This window comes from Chlamydotis macqueenii, chromosome 20, assembly GCF_036417535.1.
Source record: "Chlamydotis macqueenii isolate bChlMac1 chromosome 20, bChlMac1.mat, whole genome shotgun sequence".
Taxonomy (NCBI): Eukaryota; Metazoa; Chordata; class Aves; order Otidiformes; family Otididae; genus Chlamydotis; species Chlamydotis macqueenii.
Window position 1 is genome coordinate 7167416 of NC_141575.1, and position 13030 is coordinate 7180445.

Sequence of the window (13030 nt, forward strand, 5' to 3'; positions counted from 1 at the left end):
GTTTATTTACAGACTGGCCAGGCACAGGCAGCTGCTGCCTCTGTGTGCGCGCGAGATAGGGAGAGGAACGTGTGATCCACTCTGGGTACACGTCAACTGCAACACCTACAGCTGAACTACATCCATTTCTCCTGCGCTACCTTTTAGTTTTCCAGCTCCTAAGTTGCGTTTGCTATCGATGCCCTAAGGTGACAACTGCAAACTCACCAGCGTCCCAGGCACGCCATCCTTCCCAGGCACTCCGTCCACTCCAGGGGCACCCTCTTGACCCTGCCTTCCCACCACTCCTCGAGGACCCGGTAGCCCAAGGATGCCCTAAAATCACAACAGTGTTAGTGATGGAGCTCCCCAACAGCATTTGCTGGGGCAGAAAACTGAATTTTTACCTACCGGTGAGCCTCTGCTCCCTGCATTGCCCCGTGTTCCTTGCTTTCCTTTTTGGCCCTGCAAGTAAAAACAGAAAACATCTAAATCTGCAACAGTTCTAGCACAACTCTGCTTGGGAGTCTGATTCAGGGTGTGCTTTTTGGAAAGAGTTTTATAAAAAAAAGGGATTTATAAAGTCAATTGCTCCAACACGGGGAGCGAACTGCTATTTGGTTTTATTACAAGCGATTCTTCGTATGTCTTGAGAGTTCTGGGGCAGGAATGAATAGCTAGAAGGCAAGGACCTACATTTTTCCTAATACAGAGCAGATGAGGACAAATAAAGCAGGATGAACTCGAGGGAGGACTCAGTACACTGGCGAACATTAGAACAAGATGCTTTAAAACCTGCGTCTTCCATCAGTTCATTGACAGCACAGTGCTGGACCAAGGACCCAGCAAGTCTTCTGCAGGACATTCAGGAAGAGCCTTTCTCCGCGAGGTAGCTCCCTCTATTTTGGAAAGTTAATGGGAATGAAAAGGGTATCTTGTGTCTAAAATTTGCAATGCTGCTTTGTGAATAAAGACATAAAAGAAATACTCCTGAGGTTTATTAGCTGTAAAAAGGATTAATTTCTGCGGTATGAATGGAAAACTCGGCCTCATCACCTTTGCTAGGGCTCTCTTAGTGAGGTCATGTACTAAAGCACTTTTAAATTGAAGCACTGCATTTTCTGTGCATTGTTTCTCCATCTGCAGAGGACCAGGCAGGACAGCTACATGAAAGAAATACTGCTGGGGGTGATTGCTCTGCTATTCATTAGACCCAAAGGCAGTCCCAGGTTGCCCATCGATGGGCAGAGTTTATTTATCTCATCGCCTGGTACGCTTTTGGCCAAGAACACCTACCGTAGGTTAAACTATCTTCTGGCACTACCCCAGCAGGGTCAGATTAAAAATCCTGACATCTGCCAAAAGGGAGCAGGAATTTGCTGAGTATTGATGTCGCATGCTTATGTTTTAGCAAACATCTCTGCGAGAGTAATTAGCAAGCTGTCATTATTGCCAGATGTGGGGGTAGGAGTAGGTATGAGGTACCCCAATGAACCTCGAAGGACCCATGTGTGCTGTGTTTTCTTGCTCAATAAGGGCAAGAAGTTAGAGACACTCTTCCAAGAAACATAACTGCACGGATAAATGGGCTCCAAATCTGGAAGGCTTCAAGCCAGAAAAGTTTATGGTTCAAGTGAAAGAGAGAGACACTGGCCTGGCTCAGACCTCCTTAGGGACAGACGAGCCAGTTGTGGCTGAGGGCACCACAAACAGGGGCATGGGAAAGAGACACAACCCATGGCAATGACTGAAGACCTGCCCAAGATTCACCCATCATGCTGGAGCTGTAATTGTCTTGATCTTCTCCAGGTCCACAAAGTCAACAAACTATTGGGCTTAGCAACTCAAATACATGTTTACAGCCCTCCCACTAGGTTCTCCACAGTCTTTCAAGGCGTAGACCATAGGCCAAATCACACATGCTGGGGAAAAACATGACAGTCCTCTTAATAAGACAATTTTTTTTTCGTTTTAACTTGGGACACTGTAAAACCACCCTGCTGAAACCTACCACATCACCTTTGGATCCCTTTGCTCCTGGCTGGCCTGGTGGTCCAGGATCCCCCTACAAAACATCAGCAAGAAAAATCTGCTTGAAATTCTCTTCTGGCAGTATCTTGCGTAAAGTAGACAGAACAGCATTTTTTTGTGCCCTAACAATGCTGACCGTATGGAAACAATTCAGGGGAACAGCCTGTGCTCAGGCAGCCTCCTGGGGAAAAAGGAGCAAGGCACTGTCTCCAGAGAGTATCTAACAGGGTGTCACCTGGAGAAGACGCAGCGCTACCCCCCCTCCAATTGGGTGATGTTTGTATTCGCAGAAGTCATCCACTAAATTCCAGCTGGTGCCTGGAAAACAGTGCTGGGAAGAGGGCAGGAAGGAGCCCATCTTGAGAAAGGTACTGCAGGAGCTACACGTAGAACGAGTAGTTTATACAGTGACTCCATCTTTAGTGTCGGTGCCACCTCCCCTCCGCACACTGCAGCCCTTTCCTTGGTTTCGCCTGGATGTCAGAGAGCTACCTATGGAGGAATACAGCAGAGAGGATCTTTCTGAACTATCTTACTGGTCTCTTCCCCATCACACATGTCTCCATTTTTTTTTCTGGCCATCCAGGTTTTTTGTATGTGTACTTGTGTCAGGGGCAATTTCTGGACTAATATCAAAGGAATGGTAAGGACACACCTGCAGAGCTCTTCTCCTTCAGCTCTTTCTGAGCCACGTGCTCCTAATGGCTCTTCACTAAAGACAACCCAAAGCTCCTGCTTCCACCCGAAGCACTGACTCAGAATAAACTACATCCACTGGGGAATGCAGCAGGTCTACCCATTTCTAGGCCATGTGACAGAGCAGTAAGATTTTACCCCAAAATAGAATCTGTTGTTCTTTCCAGCAGCTCTACAAAGAGTGGGAACTGATTCAACTTTATTTCCCAATACAAACTACACTTAATGTGCTGCTGCACTCACGGCTGCAATAGTCACATATACAAGTTAGACACTGCTGAATATAGAAAGGGAATAAAAAGTCCTTCCCTTAAATTTGGATTTAATTTAGTCTTTCATAAATGCAGTGGTTTGAGAGGAAACCCCATGCAGGCAGAATAATACGGTCTCAGCTCACGCTGGACCAGCTCTCACCAGCAGCAGGCCAAATGTATCATTTCCAAGCGGACCCTTCCACTATCATCACCTCCCACCGCCCATCTCCTCAGATTTCTAGTCCCTCTGGGATTGTTCAGAAAAGACAGTTTTGGAGACAGGCTTCTGGGAGTGCCCCCCGTCCAGTCACCCATTTATTAGTGATTTGAAAAGCCTGTTCTATAGGCCTGGCTTACGGAAAGGCACACATGGCATCTCACAGCTCTCCACCCATTCCCTGCTGCAGCCCTTCCTCCCTCCCTGCCTTTTTGCACCTGTTTTTCACATGCACGTGACATTGGGTAGCTTACAACAAAGCAGCATCTCTTACAGGTAAGCCTTGCTGTCCCGGTTTTCCTCTTTCTCCATCAAGCCCTTCTTGACCCTTAAATAAAAAACAGAAAGGGAATATGTTTTTTTTTGTCCCTCGGTACTTTCGTGGCAATGGGAAACAGAAATGGATGTAACGTGCTGTATGGGGCAGAAGAGGACATACAGATCTACATCCTGCTACTATAGAAATGTTGGAGCTTGCAGGTAGTGAACATGCTCCCATGGATATGCACTGGAAAGAAATGGCTAAGGGGAACTGCTAATGGCCACTTAAGCAGTACAGAAGGATTTCTAACACATCCCTAAACACACACAGCACTAATGTGAGTGAGCAGCTGGAGACTGCTGTCCTACAGAATAAGGCAGCAGCACTGCTACCCTAGGCAATTTAAACTTTTCTGATAAGATTTTGGAAGCTTCCAAACCTCCAAGTTAACAGAGAAATTCCCATGAAAGAGTCTACAGCCATGGGCACATAAGTCTTGAATTCTGTCCAGCACTGACATGACCTTTCTTGTACACATCTTCCCCAGGGTATTTCCTTGGTAATCACAAATATCTCTGATGAGACGGTCCTACTTATTCTTTCAGTCTAGTGTCCTCAGGCAGGTGCACGGCATTGTGAGATGCTGACCTGCAGGACCTACATTTGCCTTCAGCAAAACTTTTACCACTTTAGGTAAAGATACCTGAATTACTCCTTGTCTGAAACACAGCCATGGGCCACAGTTAGCAAGGGACAACAGCAGGTTATGGATCGTGACTACTGAATCATGTATCTGGAATAAGACTCACAGGATAACCAGGGTCTCCAGGCTCCCCTCGATCACCTCTGTCACCAACAGGACCCTGTAACAACATAACAAAGACTTTAGGTGGATGTAAACAATCTGTAATCCACAACAGCTCAATGGCTTCTGCATGTTCCTCAAGTAAGGAAGCGATCCAACTAATCCACCTGCAAAAATCAGGCCAGGATCGATTAGAGAAGGGATTTAACATCTTACTCTGTCTCCAGGTGGTCCCTGTGGGCCTTCTACCTTCCCGTCATCACCTTGTTCTCCCTGTGAATAAAAATGCTAGTGTTAATATAGACAGCAGATTATACAGCAGATGATTCTGCATAGACCTGGTCCAGTCCTCCCATATCATGGGCTCCTAAGTCAAAGCCCCTGTTGAATTTGCTAACTCTTCATCCAAAGAAAGTCTAAACAATTTTTTATTTTTTTCTTGACTCACAACCTGGAGTACATTGACTCCTCACATTGCTTTCCTGGTTTCTCTGGTGGTTATTTTTGCTTAGTCTAACCGTCCTCCTGAAGGAACCAGGTGCAAAGGGCTATTTTCAACAATTTCTAAACTAAGCAAGAAGCATGTAATTATGACAATATGGGAAATAGTTCTCTGCCTCTGAATTTTATTGCCGACAGTCAAACCAAACTCTTTAATCAAACATTTCCCCACCCTCATTGGGTGCTGTCTGGGCTGACATGGGAACAAGGGTGGTCTGGATGGGCCTGGTTGCGTGCCACCGTTGTGTGGGCTTGTCTTACAACTGATCAGGTGAGAGGGTCAGCCCCTTACACACTTGCTGCGTGAGCAGCTCCACTTGCTGATGGGAAGCTCCACAGTAAGAGGTTTGGCTGGTAGATAACAATAATAATCACCTGGAATATTTATAACAGAGGTTTCTCTAAAACATCCACAGAGGCATCCCTCAAGACTGAACACTGCCTGGGGCTGTGGGGAGATACCATGGTAGAAGAAATGTATAGGGAGAAACTGCCAGAATGGCTTGAGAATATAGTACTGATGGAGAAATTTGGATGGCAGAGTAGAGAGAAAGGAAAGTAATGCCTAACAGGCTCTGCCAGCAGTTTCCAGTGCTACTGAACTTGCTGATTGAAGTCAGCAGTAGAACACTTGGCAACCGGTTTGCTTTCTAGCCACTATCAAAGGAATGTAGGCTAGCAGGGAAACAAAGCCACCATTTCTCAAGTCTCAGGAAAAATAAAAAAGATCCTAGAATACGTGTTACTATGCAGAAGGCTTGGCGCCGATTGCTACTTCGCAAACAGGATGTGAACACCTTGCCATCTGGGAGCTGAGACCAGCGTGATGAACTCAAAGAAAGCTCATAATTCTGGGGACCCTTGAAGAGCATCAAGACTCACTGACTTTTTCCCCAAAGCTGAGTTGTGGCTTTGTGTCCCCTTGAGTCTAATTCCCACCTTGTCCTTCGTCTGCCGACTGAGAAAATCCTGCAACCTGGTCAGCTCTAGGACTGTGAGACTGAGCTCCTCCAGGACTTCCTGATGCATCAGCTGCTCAAGAGGGAGATGAAAGGTCTGTGCTAATTCTTCGGAAAGTTGCAGTGAAAAAAAAGTTAGAGTAAAGGGCAGCAAAGTAAACATGTTGGGATACAAATGGAAAATGCATGGAGAAGAAGGGAAGGCTTGTTGTTGTTGGCTCCTGTCCCAAAGTGAGATACACCAGTTTGTAATTTTTAAAAGGATCCCATCTGGACTGCTTTAAGCAGCTGCCAAGTGCAGGCGTCTGCTCTGAGCAAGGCCTCTTTGAGGAGCTGTTAGCATATTAAATGCAGTGGAGTAGCTGGCTGGTATGGCACAAGAGGACTGGATTCCACAATAATGCCTCTCATCAAGCCACTTTCCTCTCTGGAAAAGGGAAGACCTTCCCCACCATTATATATCCTCCTTCTTCAGCACAGCACGTTGTTCAAAGCTCCCAGAGCAGTCACGTTTCCTCTTCATTTGTCAGATTCAGGCTTCCATTTTCATGTTTGCATGCGTGTCTGGAGGGAAGGAATCTGTCTGTCCTTAGGCTAGGATCCAGGCAACTCTTTGGAGATAAGTAGGAAGGATGTATAAGAAAATTTAGATGCAAGACTTTTGTGCAGCACCTGGATGCTGCAGGAATGGGCGCTGGAGTCTCAGCACACAATGCTATGCTCTCCTCGTTCAGCTGGAGCTGCTCTCCAGCGAGGCGCCGATCTGGCTGTCAGTGGTCATTAACAGATCTGACTGCTCTCAACAGGGTGCATTAGATGCTTTGGTGTCTTTGTCAGGCTTCAGCTTGGATACTTGCATGCAGAATTCATTTTATCATCAACGTTGCTGGGCTCTGATGACACGAGATCCATGTTATCTCTGAGCAAGCGCTCTTCTAGTGTCCATTTGCAGAGGAATATTACTACTGAAATGATGGGAGCTTTGAAGAAGATGGCAACTTTCAATGTTTTAAAATAAAACAACGGCCCCAACATAAACAACAGAGATACATACTGCACATCTCTTACTCCTTCTGCTGTAAGGGCAATGGCTGAACTTGCTTTTGATAGTCACGACTCTCAACTTTTTGCCAGGATGCACAAGTTTTAACAGTGGGACTGTGAGAAACCTCTGACCAGGTTCTCAACTAGCAATGTGCTTGGTCACGAGCTCTTTCATTATTATCCTGAGCTGGTTGTTCCTCATTAACTCCTGGCACTTCCCACACAGCCGCTCAGCAGAATACACCTGAGAAGGAACGCTGCTGAAGTCTGGAAGTTGAAAGACCCAATGAAGTCCCAATTACCATCACTTCACTTCCCACACTGAGGGAGGGAGCATCGCTGCCACTACTGAAGGCCCATGAGGGGCTCCAGCGGCACTGCGAGTACAGCCAACGCCAGCTGGGCAGTCCTCGGAGCGCGGAGCGGCCAGCTCCGCCGACAGGAAACCATTAAAGCATGAGTCATTTCTCCAGCTTGGACTGGTTATGGCTGTGCTGACTCAGCAAAAGGGGGAAAACACAAGGGGAAAGCCACTGTGGAAAGAGGGCTCTGACCCAGGCCAGCTGTGGCAAGGGGGCTCGTCGAGGGCTGGGGGGGATGTGTGAGGTAAGGGGGTGGCAGGCGATGAGGAAAATGGAGCAAGGGCAATGGAGAGGAGATCAGTTCTGCCTTGCTTGCAACAAACTATTGGCTGATTTAAGCACAGATGGGCAGCTTGCTGAAGATCAGCTAGTTTGTCCCAGGAGTTCTGTAGGTGGCTGTGCTGTAGAGCAGACACCTCTGCCACAGGTAGAGGAGAATAATGCAGAAGCTTGGGTGTTGTGGCAGTGGGGCAATTGTCTCTACGTCAGCTCAGCTTCCATGCCAATGGAAGATGAGACGGCTAAATTCTGCAAACTTACCTTTTCCCCCTTTGGCCCTGGTGGTCCAATTGGCCCTGCTGGTCCTGCGTGTCCCTGGGGAGAGCAGACAGCATGTGAGGAGACAGGGAAGAGCTGTTTGACTGAAGGTCCTCCCTAGTTTCCTGGCAAGTCTTGCAAGCCCTGTGTTGTGCACCCCAGCTTTGGAGGGACACATGGGTAGTGGCAGAGATGGACCAAATGGATCTGGAGAAGTAAGTCATCATGGTGCAAAGAAGACTAGAGGAATTAAACTGAACTCAAGACCAGAAATAAATCAGAGTTTAAGAACAATTTTGCATCCTGGAGTGGCAGTTTTGTTCCATTAGAGAACAACGCAGAAGCTGGAGGATGAAAATAAAAACCTTACCTGGTAACCCTTCAAGCCAGGTTCCCCTTGAACACCCATCCTTCCTGGAGCACCCTGGAGAGGCAAGCACAGAAAGCACCATGAGAATAGCCTGTGGGTCGCACCCCACAAGAGGAGGATGCACTGGGCCATGCAAACCAAAGCTCAGCACCACATAGGAGCGCAGCCATCTGCTTCCCTGGCCACCAGTGAGCTTTGCTGCAGCATCTCAAATGCTGTTGCTTGGCTTTAATCTCTTACAGATGGAGACTGATGCCAGGGGGTCTGGTCGATGTTCTTGCCACCCTGTAGCAATAGGTTTCCCACCTCATTCAGATTTGCTACCAGAAATGGCTGCACAGTGTGTGCTCTTCATCTGCCCTTCTGGATGGCTTTGTATCCAAACAGCTTTGTGCTAGGAAGTCCACCAGCAAGAATGTTCTCACGCATGACCTAATGCTAAACTGTTGGGAGGAAACATTTCAGCGTGGGTTCTGAGGCCAAGAAAGGAGTTTCCTGGACTGTGATGAGGGCATTGCAAGAGCTGTTTATTGCATCTTTAGCAGACTGAACAAGAGTTTTCATCCTTTAGATTACGAGCTCCCATTCTTTAGATCATCAGATTAAAGTGAATTGCAAACTTTCCATATTTAGTGGAAAACTTTCCCATTTAGTGTGGGAGAAAGCCCTTTCCACAAGACAGAGAGGCGTTCAGTCCAATATACTGCTGCTCAGATGTTGCTTTGCTTCCTTGTGAAACAATCCATGGAGGCTTTGCCAAAGAGTATGAAGGGAGGATATAAGGGGAGACCATAATTTTTAGTGCAGGAAAACGCTATCAGTGGAACCGTTACTCTATCACTCTTTTGCTACTGTTCTGAAACATCACTGTGATTCCCGGTTCATAAATAACTCCTGCTTTTTCACTACGTTCTAGCAAATATAGAGCAAGAAGTCTCCTGACCAGCCTGCATTGCATGAGGAGGTACTTATTACCGCTGCTGTCCCTATGCTATCTCCTATGCCTAAAGCAAACTAACTTTCTTCCCTTTCCACCACACTATTGTTGTTCTCTCTGAAAGCCTCACCTTCAGTCCCAACTCGAACCCTTTCCTACGCTATATTTCCTCTTGCTGCAAGTGTTTTAGATGAGTCGATCAAGAGTGGGTGTAGAAACAGGGCAGAAATCCAAGGCAGAGTTTCTTATAACAGCATAGTTTGACTTGGAAGCAGCTCTTGCCATGACTGTGCAGTCTCAAAGGGAAAGATCTTAGCAAAAAATAGCTTATCAGCTCACTCCCGTCTCAAGAAAAATCCCCAATATTTCAGCCTGTCTAGGGAGTTGTAAAGAACCGCCATGATGCAACGTGAACTGGGTTCACGGGGCACCAACTATGGAGCCTCTCCTGTGCTGCTCAGAGCAAGTGTTAAGCTGTCCTAGTCATTTAAATCCATCTAACATCATTTCACTTTCTGTGCTCTGAAGCCTCTGTTGGACTCTCTGCTTCATTCCGGCCTGTGCCCACCACAGCTAGTCGCGTTTCTGCGTGTTGTGTTCAACCGTTTGCAGAGCTCTTCTCACCATAGGTCCCAGGGTACCTCGGGATCCTTTAGGGCCTTGGTTCCCCTTCGGCCCCTCCTTCCCTGGAGATCCTGTCTCACCGAGCTGCCCCTGGTAGCCCTTGCTGCCCTGCAGAACAAAACCACTGACATTAATGCAGGACAAAATTGCTTCTGCAGATGAATATTAAAGATGAGTAAAGAAAGAGAGATCCAGAGGAGAAGATATTATCAATAGGAGATGTTCCTACCTTCTGGCCAGGCTTGCCCTTTTCTCCCTGTTTTCCTGGTTTCCCTTCTGGTCCCTAGGAGAGCAAAAAAAAGCTGTTGGCATGGGAAAGCAAAGTCATCCCATCCCAACCAACCACCCCGAGGCCACTTCCCTGGTACGCTCAACCCTGACAGTGTCCTCACTCATCCCACCCTACTCCCATGGGAGCCAACAAGGAGGCTAGAAATCATGCAGGTAAGGCCATGATTCACAAATACTACAGATGGAGTATGGCTGAGTTTGTTCTTGAGCTACTCCAACACATGGAGGAGAAGGAAATCTCATTGCTTAGAGGTGGAAAGATCTTTGTCCAGGGGACTATAGGGCAACATGGCTAAAAAGTGATGTTTTTCATCTTCAGATCATATCAAAGACAGGTGGGTAATGGAAAACCGCCATCTGATGTGTCCATCTGTCCTTAGGGATGCAAAAGAGGGATCTCAGCAGTGCTCCTTGAAGACAGCACCCACTGAACCGAAAAATGCTACCTACCCAGCCACTGCCACAGAAAGGGATGAAATGTGGAAAACACATTTACCCTGGCCTCTGCAAAAGGTTTCCTCTGGTCTGCTCTGTACCTGTCACCACCAGCTAAGGCACTGCAAACCCCTTCCCTCTTTTCGTATTATTATTACTGCACCACACAGCACGTAGAAATTACAATGCCTTGATCAGGCATCCAGAAACGGAGTGGGATGCAAAACTTCAGGCGGGAGCCACAGCAACGAGAGACAGAAACGCGGGCCTGCTTTGTGCACCGAGCGCGGGTGCCTCACAGACACATGCCGCTGCCCATCCTCGCCGGCACGCAGCAGAAATTAGTGGTGATGAGCAACTCAGTATAGCACACGTCCTCAGGGAAACCAGGGATTTTTATAGCGTTTGACCCCGTTGGCTGTGAGGCAGACAACATATTTTGGATTTGACAGAAAGAAGCAAAAGTATCACTGAAGAAAATAACTCATACTTTTTGGCAATTGCGACAAACTTTTCAACAGCATCCACACACCAGCACGGCATCTCTCCCTCCACTCACCCGTTCCCGGTTAAGAAGGTATAATTTTCACCACTGTTCATGTTGGAGAGAAGTATCAGCCTCAGCTGAACAAAAGCAACTTCTAAAGCCAGCCGTTATTTGAGGGTTTTCACTCCGATCTGAAACATGGGCCTCCTAAGTGCCTGCTCTTAACACAAAGGAGTGATTCAGACTCCTCATAGTCCTGAAGAGTCCTGCCAGTTCTTCACTGCCCCAAAGGGAATAGCTCCTCTTTACCCCAGTCAAACCTCTCAAGAGCCCACCTTGCCAATGCTATTAGAGCTTCACAAAGGACCAGCCCCTGCCCAGGAGTGCAGAGTCCTGTCCTGTTGTCTCTTCCACACTGCTCAGTGGTTTTGTTTGCTATCTTTTGCTGCCACTTTCCAAGAGATCACTTTTGGAATTATTTTTCCCAGCAGTCGCAGTACGCAATGAATTGTGGGTGCCAAGCCTCCAGCATCACCCACGTGATTTACGCTTTTGACACGAGTACCGAGAAATCCTCACCAATGAAAGCATCAGCCTGGGAAACGGCCATCCCCATCCAGCTCTGCAGCCAGCTCACCACTGGATGTGGTACCAGGTCCCTCAACTTCCCCACATACCCGTCGCAGAGAAGCAACAATAACGCTCACAGACCCTGTTCTGCAGCAATACTGTGCTGCTTAGAGGCTTGAAAATTTGTAGAGTGAATAGTGGAATCACTCACAAAAGTTTACTGTCAAAACAAGAGGTGAATGAATAAAGACACAACTGGGATTTCATTTCTAATTAGTTGCACAGTGTTTTTCCATCAGTCTCCCTGGACTGTGCACGGTCTCTTGGAAGCACGGGCAACAGATACTTCTTATTTCATGCAACTAGGAGAAAGCCTGTTTTAAGCTAAATCTGTCCCTGTCCCTGGTGATGGCCAAGCTTTTGATCTTCTCCAGCCGAGTCATTTTGGACACTCAGATGTGCTCCAGGGTTGCTGTGCTGTAACAGCTCTGGAAACAGGTACTTCCATGTTACAGTTCCATCCTCAGGATAGGAATGTGTAACACCGACTGTCAAAAATGCAGACACCAGTGTAACGGTGGGATGTACCCTTTTGTCGTTGTGCAGGGCAGATGGACTCTGTTCACAGAGGAGGTCACAAAGATCTCACAGCTACTTCAGAATAATCTGAAGTACAGCCTGGTTCCCCCCACCTGGATACATCTCCCATGGCAGCAATGACTGAAACTTGCTTCTGCCCTGCACTGAGAAATATCTTTGCTTTTTGAGAAGACAGGTTCAGGCCTTAACTCTTCCCTTCCGAGAAACAAAACTGCCACATTGCTTCTAAAATCTGCCAGCATTCAGGTTCATGCTTGTACCCACAATCATGAAGTACAGATATAGTGTCAGAATCATATGGGTGAGGGAAACCCCCCAAAAAAACCCCCAACTTTGACAGTCCAAGTCCTGATCACAAAAATAAACTTGATCCACAGAAGACTGTATCATGTTCAAACAGGGTCTCAACTTTCTCTGGGTTCCTTCAGCTCATCTTTCACTGTTGGTGGAGTGCAAACACAGGTATGGGCTCAGATAAACTCCCTGTACTGGCTTTTCCCCTTATAACACATCGCCCTCATGGAGCAGGGATGTTCATCTACTCCAGAAGGCTCTCCTGCATCCTCCAGCTGGGGTGCAGCTCCTTCCTCCTTGCCGGAGGAAAAAAAAATTGGCAGCATCTCCAACTCTTGTCAGTGATAGTGAGACCAGCTGTCACTCGCAGTAAACCACAGAGATCTTTCTTTGAGCCTCCCTCGCTGGTGTTAGCTCTTGTCTGTTGGTTAAAAGCTTTGCTGGTACGAATAAATGGGTCAAACCGTGCTGCCGACACCATCAGCAGGGACGTGGCTTGGATCTTGCAGCCTGAGTCACCTCCTTGAATGGAGCAAGCTCTATCAGCAAAGGATATTTCTGTGCTCTACCAGCATGCTTTCTAGGACTTTGGCCAGCAGAGCTCCACTGGTGAGCGGGAAGCCTACCATATGTCTGATTTTCCTGGATGTGCTTTCTCCAACTGCGCAGGAATTTTGCCCAGATGAATTTAGAGGCAGTTCAACACTTGTCTGGGGTTCCCAGATATGCAATATCTCTACTTGTGATGTTCCAGATGCGGTTGCTGTTTGTCGCA

The 13030-nt window shown here is 47.3% G+C and overlaps 1 protein-coding gene across 1 annotated transcript in view; it reads right to left on the reverse strand.

Moving 5' to 3' along the window:
- LOC104482988 (uncharacterized) overlaps positions 1-13030 on the reverse strand; it is a 156036-nt gene that overhangs the window by 13501 nt on the left and 129505 nt on the right. Inside the window, exons 38-47 of the mRNA XM_086763516.1 lie at positions 9808-9861; positions 9579-9686; positions 8018-8071; positions 7651-7704; positions 4461-4517; positions 4249-4302; positions 3452-3505; positions 1991-2044; positions 391-444; positions 208-315 (exon numbers count right to left, since the gene is read on the reverse strand). Of these exons, the coding sequence (XP_086619642.1) occupies positions 208-315; positions 391-444; positions 1991-2044; positions 3452-3505; positions 4249-4302; positions 4461-4517; positions 7651-7704; positions 8018-8071; positions 9579-9686; positions 9808-9861 (651 nt within the window). The remainder of the gene's footprint in view (positions 1-207; positions 316-390; positions 445-1990; positions 2045-3451; positions 3506-4248; positions 4303-4460; positions 4518-7650; positions 7705-8017; positions 8072-9578; positions 9687-9807; positions 9862-13030) is intronic.